The sequence below is a fragment of the Sparus aurata genome, unplaced genomic scaffold (genome assembly GCF_900880675.1).
Source record: "Sparus aurata unplaced genomic scaffold, fSpaAur1.1, whole genome shotgun sequence".
Taxonomy (NCBI): Eukaryota; Metazoa; Chordata; class Actinopteri; order Spariformes; family Sparidae; genus Sparus; species Sparus aurata.
The window spans coordinates 177,501-194,062 of record NW_022045115.1 but is presented as its reverse complement, the minus strand read 5'-3'; the positions used below and the strand labels follow the sequence as shown (position 1 = coordinate 194,062).

General features: G+C 40.7%; 2 protein-coding genes across 4 annotated transcripts in view; one reads left to right on the top strand and one right to left on the bottom strand.

Annotated features, from left to right (window-relative positions):
• mtch2 (mitochondrial carrier homolog 2) overlaps positions 1 to 11,063 on the top strand; it is a 22,656-nt gene extending 11,593 nt beyond the window's left edge. The window contains exons 4-13 of one of the 2 annotated variants that reach the window (XM_030410662.1): positions 1,105 to 1,131; positions 1,988 to 2,044; positions 2,943 to 3,000; positions 3,199 to 3,250; positions 3,334 to 3,393; positions 7,350 to 7,443; positions 8,807 to 8,854; positions 8,940 to 9,007; positions 9,093 to 9,168; positions 10,286 to 11,063. In XM_030410662.1, the coding sequence (XP_030266522.1) occupies positions 1,105 to 1,131; positions 1,988 to 2,044; positions 2,943 to 3,000; positions 3,199 to 3,250; positions 3,334 to 3,393; positions 7,350 to 7,443; positions 8,807 to 8,854; positions 8,940 to 9,007; positions 9,093 to 9,168; positions 10,286 to 10,372 (627 nt within the window). In that variant the 3' untranslated portion in view covers positions 10,373 to 11,063. The remainder of the gene's footprint in view (positions 1 to 1,104; positions 1,132 to 1,987; positions 2,045 to 2,942; positions 3,001 to 3,198; positions 3,251 to 3,333; positions 3,394 to 7,349; positions 7,444 to 8,806; positions 8,855 to 8,939; positions 9,008 to 9,092; positions 9,169 to 10,285) is intronic. The other variant, XM_030410663.1, reaches the window with a different exon arrangement.
• Positions 10,551 to 16,562, bottom strand: part of znf414 (zinc finger protein 414) — an 8,405-nt gene continuing 2,393 nt past the window's right edge. For both annotated transcript variants that reach the window (XM_030410660.1, XM_030410661.1), the window contains one exon: positions 10,551 to 12,194. In XM_030410660.1, coding sequence (XP_030266520.1) covers positions 12,025 to 12,194 — 170 coding nt within the window. In that variant the 3' untranslated portion in view covers positions 10,551 to 12,024. The remainder of the gene's footprint in view (positions 12,195 to 16,562) is intronic.

The window sequence follows — 16,562 nt, the reverse complement described above, 5'->3', positions numbered from 1 at the left end:
GCATAGAGTCCAGAGGGTTAATTCATTAAAAATCCTACAATGTGATTTCCTGGATTCTTTCCCCCCCATTCTTTCTCTCATAGTTGAAGTGTACCTATGATGAAAATTACAGGCCTCTCTCATCTTTTTAAGTGGGAGAACTTGCACAATTGGTGGCTGACTAAATACTTTTTTGCCCCACTGTATTTCTCTGCCCTATCATGATGGATGAGTGTGCTTATTGGTGCTATGTACACTCATTAATCTAAAAAAATGTCCATTCAGGTGATGTTATACAATTGTTGAGGCCTGCATATGGGCCAGGGTACAGGGGATGAAGCTTGCCGCATGGTTGTTGACAGACTTTTGGAGGACCGTGTATGCAATAGACTTCCAATTAAATCAAATTTAGCAAAATAGAACTTGGGAGAAACAAAACTCCTAATTATTTTCTTGGGTCGGTGATGTCTACAACTGACCTTGGGATGGGAATAGAGGTAGAATTCCAGGAGGTGTTGCTATTTTATGGCATAAGAAGCTGGACTTGCCAATAAATGTAGTCAGTCTGGGCACTGATTGGTCCATTGCAATACAGTTTACAATATCATGAATGTGTACACACCAGGGTACAATGTAAACATAGCACAAAAATTAAGAACATTTGTGTTTGGTAGATTATTTCTTTTATCAATGCTTCTTGGCAATACATCTTATACCATTGAAATGCCAGTTTGTTTTCTTTAGAAATGGTGCCACATTTTGTAAGGAACATGCATTTCTGGGATGAGTATGTGTGTTACGCCCATGACATATTTGCCAAATCCTCTCTGCCAAACAACGGTATAAAGTTATTTGCAAAGAAGCATTGTTATAGCAAATAAATCATCTGAGTATCTGATCTAATGTGAATAATCTAAACACACATTTCCTTACTTTTTGTGCTATATGTATATACCCTGTGAGTGCCATCAGAAACTGGCTTACCTTTATCGCTTACCTTTATCACTTCCTTTATTGAAGATGACATCACATTTATTCAGTATATATTATTATTATTATTATTATTATTATTATTATTATTATTATCATTACAGTTTTATAATGTTAACCGCTGCTGTCTTACAGAAATGTCAGGAACAAACAACAGCTCAGGTAATCTTTATTTCAGATTTATTGTTTATTTTTTTTACAAATGAGATGACACATTTCAGATGTTACTTTTAAATACAGTGAATACAACCCCAAAGCCAAAAGAAGTTGAATAAGACATAAATAAAACAGAATGTGATCATTTGCTAATCCTTTTTTGACGTAAATTGAAAACGGTGCAAAGACAATACACTGTATTTAACATTTTACCTCATCAACTTGATTTGTTGTGTGCTGCGTTCCGTTTTTATTTTTTATTTTAGGACTTTGGGATAAGGATATCTCGCAATTTATGTTTTTTTTAAGAAATCAAAAAGTAGAGTCACATGACTTGTTTTAACATTATACAAATGGGGAAAAATCCATCATGGCAGGCCTTTATGGCTTCTTTTTAGAGCACATTGATTTTGATTTGAGATATGCGCTTTGGGGCATTTATTCCAACTCCACTATCTAGCTGACTATTTTCTTGGGAAGCATTGCACATAATTCCCAATATTTGGGACAAGTTTTATTTTCTAGCTTGTTTCATCTCACGGCAATTTGAGCCACATAACAACTGTTAGATAATAATAATTATAAACTGGCACAAACTCAATAGGGCTCTATACTTGCCTGGGGTTTTAACCCTAAAATGGACACAAGATGGATGATCCCTGTCCCCTCTTGTGGCCTAAGGATTATGGCACCGGACATAAATGCAGTGTCTGGCCATGAACCTTGTCCTTGTCCTTGCTACGTGTCATCCACCATCTCTCATTGCCCTTGTTTTAGGGGACCTGTCTGCTGTGTTTTGGCATTAAAAGGCAAGAAAAATCTGTAAAGATGTATGATATTGAGGTTTGTTGCTGTTGATCAGGTAGTGGCCAGTCAGCAGAAGGCTGTGGAGGGCTCCCTACAGCACGTTGTCAACGAGGTAAGACGCATACAAGTTATGAGATAGATGAGAACACATCAGACGAGAAAACTCAGGCGGCCTGTGTGAAGTGCCTGTAACTTTTATAACACTTCATCACATTATTTATCTTTTTATTGAACCTTTTTAAATGCATTTTTAACCCATAGTGTCTTTACAAATGTTTTATGTAATGTATTGTTTTTACTTTGTCATTTAATGCATTTTTAATTCTTAAAATATCAGTTAAGATGCAGACAGTGAATTAGAGCATCCTGGGTTAGCAGTGGACTTTTGTTGGTAGTCTGCCAGTCAGACCCAATTTTGTTTGTATCATGCACAAACATGCATGTGGGCAGCACGTTACACAGTCCTGCTTCCAGTTTCAGGCTCCTCCAGTAATTGCCAGTTGGTGGCAGTAATGTGAAAGTACCAGAGCAATGTGCCAACAAATGCCATGAAGGAGACTGCAGGCTAGCAAACACACATGTAAACAATGCACCTTTTCAAAATTCAGTTTGGCAAATGTTTTATTATGAAGGAAATGCATTCAGTGTGTTTGTCAAACCTCAAGAATACACACAATGCATTTAGGTGCATAATTATTGTTTTCTTTTTCTTTACTGTACACAAGAAAACTCAAAAGGATACATTTTAACCTCAGTGTCTAATGTGGCCATATATTGTGTAACTGTAACACTTTCTATAAAAATAGTTCCATCTTTGCATTTCTTGTGAAATTCAGTGGATTATCTTTCTTGTACCTTATGTGTACTTTCTGGGTGCGATTTTAAAACTAGCTTCTTTACTTTTGTGAGTTAATCTTTGTGAAATAAAAATGCATATGATTGCGTATTGGCATCTTCACCTCGTTACATACATACGTTTCATTTGCTTTTTTTTTTTTCCTTTTCCACAGACAACCAAGGAGATGATAGCTCGTTCCTGTGCCACCATTGTCACACATCCCTTTCATGGTATGTCAGGAATGTCTGCAACAGTCTGAGTCTTCCAGAAAGCTTGAACTGACATACAAAAAAAAAACATGTGTGTGATACTTTCAGAGGTTGTCTTTTGGGGTGGTTTCAATTGTATTTTCCGTTCGGATCTGGCAAATTTGAGTGGGAAGACACTAGTCTGCATGTCAAATATTTCTTCCTTTACTTGTTTTTCAGTAATTACATTGCGATGTATGGTCCAGTTTATTGGGAGAGAAACAAAATACAGGTACATTTATAATGTTTGAGATCTAAATCTTACTGAACAGCGCCATGAAAGTTATTAAAACGTATATTTTCTTCTGTTCTCAGCGGGGTGTTTGACTCCATCATCACAGTCTACAGAGAAGAAGGCATACTGGGCTTCTTTGCGTAAGTTTGACTCCTCTTGTCTTTTTCTCACACACACACACACACACACACACACACACACACACACCACAATTCCCAAAACCACACACCTAAAGTGAAAAACAACTAATATTTCCAGCCGGATGAAGTGCTGCCTTCATAACTACATAAACGCTTAACAAAAATCAAACTTTGTCACTAAATGACATATTACTGGATTTTTGTTCAATCAACTGTGCATTGTTGTAGTCATTCAAAAGCACGCTCAACTTCATAGGGCTCTGTCATGATAATCGGACAAAAGGTCTGCCACAATGATATTTAAATCAGGGGCTTGTGACTGATTTCAGGCAATATTATATGATCATTTATTACAATCAGTGACGGAAGAAGATGCCACCCCTTTTAGTAAGTAATTGCCAATATGGCCTAATAACAAAAACATTTAATGAAAGTATAACATTTGGCTCAGTAATAACTATCGAGGTTCAAACCCAAAACAATTGTTTTTTTTTGCTAGTCACCATTATTAATTTAAGACTATGGCATTGTATTACTTTTTTATTGGTCATATGCGAGTCCTACCCTGCCTACACAAGCTTGTGGAGGATTTGTTGAAGTTGTTTAATGCTACTGGACTTTGGGGTTCTTTGTGAAGGACTCAGGAAAGATTTTAAGTGACAATCAAAAGGATGTGATATGTCACAGTCCCTCTCTCTATTCCCCTAACAGAAAACAACAGTAGCTAATGTTAGAAATAGAGTCCACAAACATAAACTAATGACCGGCTTCCAGCACCACACTGAAGTTCCACAAGGTGCCTTTTTAAGGAATAGTATTTAGCTTTTTCTTACTGTTGGAGTGAGAGCAGGAAGTTGGCAGTAGTGTTGTAGTACTCTAGACCGGTCTCAAGACCATTTTTTGAGGGTCTATGTCTTGTCTTGGAATCGAGGGCATTTATCCTCGGTCTTGTCTCGGTCTCGGACTGGGCGGACTCAGGTTTTTTTAACAAGACCGGTCAAGACCATTGCTGTTTTTTTTGTCCATGCTTTACTGATAAGAGTGCAAAAGTACCCTCTCAAAAACAGGTAACAACCTAATAATAAGCTAATAATCACTGGTAGTGTAAAGATTTCCCCCAGCTGCAGCTGCTACCTGCTTGGTGTCAGTGTGAGTGTAACTGACACTGTCTGTTCAGAACATGGTGGTTTATGTTATGTTGGTAATTGTCATTTTTGTGCTGGTTTATAGTTTAACCATTAGTGAGGAAGCTGTTACATTTCCTGACACCAGCTGTTTTATCCCCCGTTGAAATGCACTCTGCTGGAGTGACTTTCTCCATTCTGTATTTGTAGTTCTTAAAAATAATGTCTTCATATCAGACAATATATATGCTGATAGGCTAATATTGGCCGATAAAATCGGCCTACAAATAAATCGGTCGGGCTTTACTATTTTGCACAATGTTCATTGTGTGTCCTTCAAGGCATTTAGATGGTAAAAAAAATTCCAAGAGGTCATGTAACTTAAAATGACTCTGCTTGAAGTGTATTGTGAGTAACATGAGAAAACCCTGCCTGAATAAACTCAGTCCACTGCTACAATGTAAAGGTGTATTTACCCATTACTTTAATACAGTTATAAAAAGACAATTGTAGTAGGTAGAGAAGGAAGATAACTGGATACAATAGAATTGTAGAATTAGAAATGTCACAGTTATGGTTATGGTGTCCTGCAACAATGTCCTTTGGGAGGTGTATATAGGTGTGTCGGGGCGTGTGTCGTGCTGCCATTGGGCCATATATAATTGTGGGCCACAAGCAAAATTAAGCTCAACTCTTTCCATGATCGGTTTAGGCATTTATTTGCTAACTTTCAAAGCACTGACTTTATTAGCCTTGTTATCACAAGCAAGATAACAGAACAACATCGATGAAATGGGCCATATTTCTTCCCCAAAATATGTGATACACACACAAGGCTTTGTCAAGTCAAACTGGAGTTGTGTGTGCTAGTATAGAAAGAACAGGCATTGAGGAATAATGTAAGGGTAAAATATAAATCAGGCAAAATTAATGGTTTAAAACACATTGGCCCTCATTTATCAAACGAACGTACGACAGAAAAACGTGCGTACGACCATTTCTACGCAAACTTCGGCATTTATCAATCTGAACGTGAGCGGGAGCTACGATCAAATCTCACGTCAGGTCTGAGATCGTGTACGCAAATTTGAGTCTGTGGATTTGCGGTGCAGCACAGCAAAATCTGGCTGAGTCTGAAAATAACAAACCTCAGCTGTCATTAAGCATAAGCAGTCACATATTTAGATCAGATCAAAACGGGTTCTTAAAACGAATAAAACAAAAACATTTTTTTTAAAAGCCCACATTCTTACTGAAAGGCTACCACTTTTTTGTAATATAAAATATGATAGGCTACGTGACAACTAATTAATGGAATACCTAATAACCCTGCTACAGAGCAGGAACGCAGACACAGTGCGCACACACGCACACGGGTCACAGTGGAGCTGCTTCGGGTTGCTGAAGGGCAGGTGGCTCTGTCTCGGACCAGCAGGGGGAACGCTGCTGTATACCCCTGAGAAAGTGTGCGATATCATTTTGGCCTGTCAAGTTTTGCACAACATTGTATTAGTGAATGGAGTGAGTGCCTTCGATGTGCCGGCGCAGCCAGATGAGCCAATGCCCATGGAACCGTGGCCAGCACAGCCTCCACTGGGGGCTATACGGAGGAGACAGGACCTCATTCATCACCTTTAAAACGTAAAGTATACCTTAAACTCTTGCAAATGCTCTGCAGTATTTAATCAGTAATGTGAATTATTGGTGGAATTGGCTAAAGGCATAATAAACACAGAAAATGGACAACATTTAGTCATTTTTAGACTTTATTAAGGCTCTTTTAGAGTTTCATTAATTTCTTTTAATGTGTTATTTGTTGCCTCATGTGCGCCGACAACTGAGGCCAATAAACTGCATATTTCTATTTGTCTGTCCAGGACCTCTGCTGTGATGATGTTTGGTCTGGGAGCAGCACCGGGGCCAGAGGGCACGCGCTCTGGGGAGGAGACCTGGCCGACATGATGCTGGTGCCTGGCTGTGAAGCATTTAAAAATACAATAAAAATGTATACCCATGTAACATGTGTAAGCCTAATTATGTGTAGGAAATGTGAACAGTCAGAGTTTGATAGATTTTACAATGCAAGCAAAAGGGGGTTGTTAGTTACCATTCTGCTCTGGCTCTGACGCGACTGCGTCTGCGTCACCTAAGCCGGAGTCCGTTCCTCTGGCAACGCTGTTGACTGCCTCCGTTATTCTCTTCCATACAGCGTTTTTATGACCTCCTTTAATTCCATTTTTCAGACTGCCAAAACGCAAATCTTTGTTTTGCTCCACCTCGGATGTCAGGATGCCGAGCTCCATCTCGAAAAAGTTTATTTTCTTGCCAGTGTTTCTTCTCTCCATGTTTGACCTCAGTGGGCGAGGCCTCTGAACCAGGAATATTTAAGGGCGTAACATGTTAATGACGATCGAATTCAGCCGCCACATTTATCAAGACCCGCTCATTTGTACGCTGAGATTGGTCAGATACGAATGTTTTATAAATCACACATGTGTCCTGTCGTACGACCAATTCTGCGCTCAGATCTGCGCCCGTTTTCACGCAAGATTGATAAATGAGGGCCATTGTTTCAAAAGAAAGGTCTTGGTCTTGTCTCGGTCTCGACCTCTAAATGTCTTGGTCTTGTCTCGGTCTCGACCTCCAAATGTCTTGGCCTAGTCTCGGTCTCGGTACTCTCTGGTCTCGGTAATGTCTTGTTCTCGCTTGTAATCGTTCATAAATGGCATGTGCTTTGTCTGTTGTCTTGCAAGTGTCTTTCATACCCAGTATGCTGATTCTTGTCTTCATATGAAATATGTTGTGATCAGAAATGTATTTGTTTCTTTTTAGTGGTTTGATCCCTCGCCTGCTCGGAGACGTCTTGTCTCTGTGGATCTGTAACCTGCTGGCTCACCTCATCAATACATACACCATAGATGACTCGGTATGCCACGTGTTTCATACCTCTCAATCCAATTTAAAGGTTCTGTTTTGTTTAATAGAGGTTTGGTCAAAAAAATGTGCCTGAAATACACCAGTCAGGAAACATTTACAGTGCATTCAGAAAGTATTCAGACACCAGTGTTTCCCCTATATGCATTCTGCAAAAAAAAGAAAAGACGTGATTTTTGTGGGTGATGTTTCATGGGTGAATGGCAAATTTAATAAGCACACAGTGAAAGCACTATACCCCAAGTTATCTTGAAATCGATTATTATTGTCATTACTGCTATTTGCATAATTTTTACAAGTCACCGTTTAAGTTGAGTGACCGAAATCCTTGTCATCCTATTCAAAGGCTGGAACAGGCGACTCATTGAAGCCAGGTGTCATGCAGACAGCAACATTTGTATAGTTAGGCAGCCTTACTAAGGCTATAATAAAGATATGTACCAAATAAATATCCTTTAGATCCTTGTCTGTGATGTCTGATTTTATTGTTTACCCCCCCATGTCGTGAGCGAATTACTGTGCTTGTTGGATAGTGTTGCTAGGTTACCGACTCAGAGCACCGCTGCTACAAAAATGGGGGGGGGGGGAAACACTGCAGACACCGTTCCTTTTTTCACCTTTTGTTATGGTGCAGTCTCAGGCTGCATTTCCACCAAATCCAGTGTTGTGGCAAAATGGTCCAGGTTGGTGCGGTGGTTTGGGAGTGTCACTCCATGGTCGTTGTATGTGAGTGTTCTGAACACCCGCTGATCAGTTTTCCGAAAGACGAAGCTCTTATGTTAATATTCTACTGGCATACTGGTCCTTCTCATGATTGTTTGTCCTCGATGGATTAAAAATAACAGTAACCAACCAGGATGAGGCAGATCATAGCCCTATTCACACAGGAGAAGACGGATAAAAGCTGCAGCCGCGGTTCGCCAATTCTCCGCCAATCATGATTCACACAGAGCAAAGCATCTCTGCCTCAAAGACGAACCGCCGTGAATTCACACCTCCACGTATTTCTGCAGTATTTTTTTCCTCATGTAAGTTGCCAAAGACAGTTACAGTTACTACGTTACTTTTGTTTGGTTCTGTAACGTTGCTTTGTGAGACATTTCTCTGTATTAAGTTGAGTGAAGGACCTGTGTTGTTAACTGACCGTCCCATCTACACGCCCCTGCTCTGTGCCGCTGGCTTATCCTTTCATACTGGTTCAGTTCTCCAATAATACAGCCCTGATACTACCTCCAGAGGCAGTATCGGGGCCGGAGCAAAATTATGTAAAAGGGCATTGAGGGTTGAGGGCTTGTGTATATTTCAGTCAAAGCTGAAATATAGAATTAACACTGTTCATCTGTTCTTGTGTCCAGATGAGTCACACAGGAGAAATCAAGAACTGCTCTCAGGCTGTGACAGGGGTGAGTGACAACTATGGCTGTCTCAGCAGCACGCCAGTCTGTCTCTAGCTTGTAGTCATGTTCCTCCTCTGCTTTTTTCTTCCAGTTCTTTGCCAGTATGCTCACATACCCTTTTGTTTTGGTGTCCAACCTCATGGCCGTCAATAATTGCGGGTGAGTTGGCTTGGCAGATTATTTGTTGCTGTGACTCCTCCTTAGTGTTAGACCAAACAGAGTCATACTTCCACTGTCTCCACAGGCTTGCTGGTGGCCTGCCACCCTATGCATCAGTGTATCCCACCTGGGTGGACTGCTGGAGGCATCTAAGCAGAGAGGTAAATGCATCCAAACACTGGAGAAATGCAGATGTCATGAAAAGCACTGGGTGTCCAGGATGCAAAGGGTGCACTACTGTCAGTTTTGACGTCAACTGCCCCAGGATGAGCGGCAATTTGACATAATAGCCAAACAAATCATGTCACTGCACTGGAGACCAAAAAGAGCATCACAACCCCTGTGAAATGACTTAGTGTTACAATTTGAACCATTCAGTGTAGAAGAGCCGCACAATTAAACGATTTTATCCCTATTCAATTCTGCTGGGGGCTAAACCAGAAGTTGGCCATCTCAGCTGGCTGAAGTCCCTACGTCACTTGTTCTATAGAGCAATTGCACAATCTGGAGGATCCAGGTCATTTCCATACCCATGAGGTCCACCTTTTTTATCTCCATGTACCACTGAACAGCTCTCATCAAAACTAATGGGGCTTGTCCTCCTATGATGTACCTAGTGCTCGTTATACTTGCATGCAACACAACTCAAGACAACTGTAACACATTTTATTTTTCTCACACAAACCATTCCACCAAGACTGCTCAGTACAACTGGAGAAAGGATGGCAGTAGCTACATTTCAAGTGCAGATGAGTTTTTTACAATAAATCACTGCAAATGTACAAACATAAAGCCCTGATTTTTGGCAGTGGCTTGTTAATTGGCTACCCCAGGGCTCCTGCTAACTAGACACATTTTGCTAGCTCTCTCCCCCTATACCAGATAAATGCTGGTTCAGTTGGTTCACTAAATAAAAATCAGACAAGTTTAGGTTGGACACTGGTTCGGACTAGCAAAACTGGAAAACTATTCATCCCTAGAGGAGAGGTGTCTCATCTAGGGCTGACAGATGTGTAATAGATGTTGCACATAGACCAACATGACAGTATACTCCAAGTGAATACTGCATGTTTCTCACTGCAATTCTACATCCATTTAGCACCCAAATACACTTAATACCTTTTATATTAAATTACCTCTAAAACACAACATATTACCGCTGGGTGGCAGTACTAGTTCTGACAAAATTTAGTTGGACAAAAAAGGATTGGCCTTTTGGTTACATGTATACTGCAAAACCAGCAGCTACTAAACACTTCTCTCCTCTCTTCATTTCAGGGCAACATGAGCAGAGGCAACAGTTTATTTTTCCGGAAGCTTCCAGCAGGAAAGATGTACGCAATTGACCAGAAGAGATTTTTTTAAAGCCTCAAGAGAACTGAGCTAATCAAAGTTGTGGTAATAAAACACAAAGAATCAACATTGCCTGATCTAGGGATTGGACAGTTGGCACGTAATCTTTTTTGTATTCACTTGTTTACCAAGTTTTTTTTTTTTTTTCTCTAAACCTGCCATCACATGAAAAAAAATAAAAGCGCATTAATTTCCAGCAGGTTTTGATTTATTAACAAATGTACAGAATGAAACTACATGAGACAATGAGATGGAGCATAAAAGCATTTTTCTTCTTAAAACCCACATACAAAAAAATTATAGGACATGCTGTCATGCCCCCCCCCCCTGCTTTTTAACAAATGCATACATAGATTATTTGTTGACAGTGACTCTCCTTTATCCATGTGATGGGATTAGTTTACTGAAAACAGCACTTCAATCTGCATGTGGTAATCTCTAATAATACATTTTAATGATCAAGTGGGACCTCTTGTCATGTGGTATTGTCTTGATGTCTTAATTATTGTAAAGCTCACTGCCTGGTGGGCATGTAATGCTAATGAAATGGAAAGAATAAGTCAGAGATGGTTGTTATTTAGGAGCATGTTTAGATGAACCGAAACATGGTGAATAGCCTGAGCTGACCAAAATCTCTTGGCACTGAACAATCAAGTGCTTGTATCGACTTATTCTGACTCAAATAAAAACTGCTTTTTTTTTACCTTGTCTTTCTTGTTAAGGGGTTTCAAGAATCCAGCACAAAGGCAAAGTATAGCATCTAAGTGCAGCTCAGAGTTCATTTACTGGCTGGCATTAGTGGCAAGTTTAATGCAACTGGCAATGTTAGTGAATGTTTTTACAAACTAGTGTGTGGGTGTATCAAACCCTGATCTACTTTGACGTCTTCTGCTGTGCCACAGAACTGTACTATTTTTCAAGAACTGTTAACATCTGCGCGCAGCACTGTGTTCTATATTCATTGTAACCCGGTACAACGCTCGAGTAAGAATTTGGAGAAAATAATCTACGGAGAACCAAATCTAAAGAAATTCACTGCTGCAAATGGGAAACTCATTGTCTTGTTTGGGTAAAATTTGTTTAACTACAGTGGTCAGCTCTCCTAAGAAGTACTGATCCATCTGCAACAGTACATTAATGTACAACCTTCTGGGTGGGACCACGATTATTATAGCAGAGACTATTTATACAGTTACATGTTCTTCAATGCAGTAACATTAATCTTTATGTTCAGAGCAAACATTGACCTTACACAATAAGCCACAATGTTGATTCAAAGTCAACCTGTATATTGTATGTTCTATTAATGTAAAGTAAGAATTGATGCTTGAAACACTTGTGGTGTGCTTTAAAAACACACACACTCTCTCTTTCAGTGTTTGATCCTTTAAACCCAAATTCAGTTCATCTGGAATTTGCACATCAAGCATCTTACAGCATCAAATTCCGGCAACTTATTTACATTGAATGAATGACATTGTTCTACTACAGAATGCCATTAAAAGAATAGTGGAAAGGACCCATCAAGGTAATGAGTGTTTTCAAATGTGAGGACAATATGGATCCCCTCCCCAAGAACATTCCATCAACAGAGGATAAGTATGAGAGGACAAAAAGAGGGGAACACTTGCTTCCCAGTTTAAATTAGTGGTTCTGTTTCCACACTATGTGCTAGTGGCAGAGCTCCCTGTGTCTTCTGCAGGTTTGTTACTGCTGTGATGAGTGTTGATGTGTTGAGTCATTTCCTTACGGTTGGTTACTGAGTGGCCACACTGCACACATGTGTAACGACCTTTAGTGTGCTCCCAGAGTATACGTCTGTTGCAGGCCATACCTAATGGGTGAAAGGACACATTTATGTCTGAATAAAGGAACACTTTGCAATTCAAAATGTTGCTTTTCTGTCATCAAACTCACTCATTATCTCAAAATAGTGGAGATGTTGCATTCTGGCATGGAGAAGATTCACATCACCCAACAGGCCCCAGCTACAGAAAAGCTCCAACACAACCTAGAAGTTTATGCTTAAAGAAAACTACCACCACAGCAACAGCCTGCTTACCCTGCTGCCGTCTGGCAAACAATACAGAAGTATCCACTAGGGCTGCCCGATAAATGAAATTTTCATCGTCGCGATATGAACATGTGCAACACATGCAAAAGACTGCCTGACACATGATGAATAAGAAAAATCAGTGTGTTTACGTGCGGCATGCACGCACCTTGAGCATGGCAACATTTAGCCAATCAGACAGAGCCCTGGATACAAGGGCCAATCAGATTAAGCCCCAGCTAAGCCCAGCTACCCTGACAAAATTAATCACCATCAGTTAGGTGGTGGTTGCCAGGTTATGATGGCTGAGGGAGGAGAGAAAAGCGATGAAAATGTGGTTGATGAAGACCCTGTGGTGAAGAGAAACAGCACTTCTGCTATATGGACTTCTTTTGGATTCAGGAGAGAAGACGACGTACAAACACAGGTACTGTGTAAAACATGCCGAGCAGTTGTTGCAACTTCTAGAGGAAATACAACCAACCTCCATCACCACTACCTGCAATACAACCATAAAGACCTACACGAAATCCGATTACTTTTTTCAAGTCCCTCAAGTAAGGGATTACAATAGCAAAAACAGTAATTAGATTACTGTTACTTTACCGCAAGCAGGCTGCGTTACTGCGTTACTTAACCGTGATTTTTTTGAGACTGTCTCGTGAGTGACAATGACGTATGCAGGGCTGATTGCAGCGGCTGTCGCTCTCGGTCCCCGCCTCCAGCAGCTGGAAGCGTCTCGCCCGCGATCTCGCTTGAGGGTCGGAGGGTGATGCGCCGCGGAAACACCGTCGGAGCTGCGGAGGCGGGTAGATGATGTCTAACGCACCGCTCTTTCGCAGACTGTAACGTAAACTCCCAGCGCAGCCGGTCTCATCTTGGCCGCTGCACCGTGCGCCTGCGAGTAGCACTCTCCTCTGAGGAGAGAGGGGGGTCAGTGTCAACGTGTTACCCACTTGCGTCTAGCCGGAGGGCGGAGGGACTGCGGTTATGTCTCTTTATGTCAGATAAAAATGTACCATAAAGGTCCCAGAAACAATGGCACTTTCTCAGCGTAACTATGGTTGCACTATTTTATAACTTAAAACATCGTGTGCCTTTGTTTACATTTCAACTAGAGCTTCCTAGAGGAAAGATTTATAATTTAAGATTAATTTTTTGAATTTGAAAATTATCAACAGGTACTCTAATGAATTATTTGTTTATTACTGCTTATTACTGAATCTATATCGAAGCATTTAAATCAGTATTGAATCAAATCGATATTGAATCGAATTGCGACCGAAAGAATCAAAATCGAATCATGAGGTTCTTAACAATACCCAGCTCTACTAGAAGAGGGGGGTAGTGATGCAAAGCCCTTTGGGAGCTGGTGCTACTGTAATATTGGCTCACACTGGGTTTGTTTCTCTCATGTCTGGCTGTTGTCCATTTATTTCCTGCTGCCACGAAAGGTCTATTGCTTTATAGCGTATTCAGGTTGTGCCTCATGTTTTTGAAAAGTAACTTAGTAAAGTAACTAGTAAAGTAACTAATTACTTTTGAAAATAAGTAATCAGTAAAGTAACTGGATTACTTTCTCGGAGAAGTAATCAGTAATCAGTAACTAATTACTATTTCCAAGTAACTTGACCAACATTGTACACGAACAATTAAAAACTAACGTTAGCCATCATTAACTGTATAGTTAGAAATATGCAAACTTCAATATTTGTTTATTTATTGCAAGTTATATCATCATCGCAATATTGAACAGTGTTATCACACATCAAAGATTTTCCTCATATTGTGCAGTCCTAGTATCCACTGTTGTACCACCAGACTACAGAGCAGCTTCTCTCTACAGACCCAGACTCTTCAACTCGTCTTCTGCAGTGCACCATAAAACAGATTTTGTCTTAGCACACAGGGACTTTTAACTTAGATTTGGTTGTGCAACCCTGGTACACAGTTTTCCTGAATCGAAGTGGTTTTATGTATCTTGCCCCCCCATGCTGCAGAAATGAACACCTCTCTGCTTGGCAGGTATGGAAGTTAAATCATGTCATTAATCAAGAGCATAGATTTTCAGTTTGAGAGCATGATTTCATTCCTTTTCAGTGACACAGCTCCTTCGCGTGCTCAGATTTTTTCTCCTCATTCTCACATTTTGTGCTCGCACTTAAATGTCTTCTTCTTTCTTTCAAAATGTCTGCTTGAATTCAAAAATCACATGCCTGTGCTCACATTTGTCCTTCTTGCACACAAAAATTTCGCTCGCATTCAAATGAGCCCTCTGCGCGCTCAGATCTAAGTGCACACACTCGGAACACACACCTGCTCACAGGTCAAGTTCTGCTCTCAGATCTCTCCTCTGCTCACAGATTTTTCTTGTGTATCAACACTATCAACCAATAGAAGGCCGGCTACTGTTGACCAATCAGAATATCCCCACTTCTTTGCGGATGCGTTCGCTGTACTTCAAGGAGCGTCGCATACGGACGGGGACTGTTTCTACCGGGTTTATCTACTTCTGTCCTCCAGGCTGTTAAATGTGGTGGTTCCCTTTATTTATGATGACTTTTGGAATAAAATATCAGTTAATCAATACACGAGCGCCCGTGCTTTTCATTACAATAGCTACACGTAGAACAATAGCGACTCTACTTTCGCCATATTAGCCAATAGCCAGTTACCCAGGCAGCAGGATATGTTATATAGTGTAAATACGGAAGGGTTAGTATGTTTGTGATGATAGTATAGTGGTTAAGAACATCAATTTATGATGCTTTTTGCATCATGGGACACTGGTTCGCATCCTGGCCCGGCGTACAGAGCAGGGTGTAAATGTACCGTGTATTACCAAATAATAGCCGCATGTCAATTAACCACAGGGTCCCCTTTAAACGCCGATGCAGGTTTATATTTTGATAAATAACCGCTGGTTCCAAATAAATGCTGGGTCTAATTCATTTATTCTTTTTTAATCAAGGAAGAAGACGTGACCACTGACACGGCACGTTTTTCTTCTTCGCCTTTTTCACGCGTTTTGCTGCTTTCTGTCAGTCAGTATCACACTGATGATCGCCATGGCTCCGGTGCAGCAACAAAATAAAAAGTATGACTTGAAATTCAAACTTTCTGTCATAAAATATGCAGAGGAAAACTCGGGAAAACCGTGAGTGACAGACAGCAGAGATGAGGAGTTTGCAGCGAGTGCTAGTTTGATGAATCGTTTCCTCCGCCGCAACTTGCAGGAGGATGCGAGAGATTTCACCGAGAAGCTGGCGAAGTTTGTGACATTTTCATTCCGGATTTTGAGAGGAAGGAATTAAACGCCTTTCCCAAATAAACGCCTGGTCTGTTAAGTGATTGAAACAAATAAATGCCGCTATTATTTGGTATTTTACGGTATGATAGCTCGCTCGGCCGGGGAGAGACATGGATCACAGTGCTCAGCTGCAGACACATCAGAGAGGTGACGAGACGCGACTCATCATGACTGATAGGCATCAAGGCCACTCAGTGTTACCTTACTGACCCGCCCCCAGATATTTCATTCACAAAAACAGGGCCTGTGGCAATTCTGGACAGCTGTTTTTTTTTCTTCTTTTTTTCTTCTTCTTCCTTCATGGGCCCCCTGACAAACGCTTAACAAGAGATGGTGGGTTAACATATGTGATTAAAAAGGTGTGATGAAAAATACACTATGGATGCGAACCAGCGTCCCATGATGCAAAAACATGTACAGGAGTTCTTAACCGCTGTACTATCGTCACAATCATGCTCACTCCTCACTATTTATACTATATAACATATCCCGCTGCCTGGGAAACTGGCTATTGGCTAATATGGCGAAAGTAGAGCGGCTATTGTTCTACTTTATGTTGATGTATGTAGCTATTGTAATGAAAAGCACGGGCGCTCGTGTATTGATTAACTGATACTTTATTCCAAAAGTCGTCATAAAATAAAGGGAACCACCACATTTAACAGCCTGGAGGATGAAGTAGATAAACCCGGTAGAAACAGTGCCCGTCCGTATGCAACGCTCCTTGAAGTACAGCGAACGCATCCGCAAAGAAGCGGGTATAATCTGATTGGTCAACAGTAGCCGGCCTTCTATTGGTTGACAGTGTTGATACACAAGAAAAATCCGTGAGCAGAGGA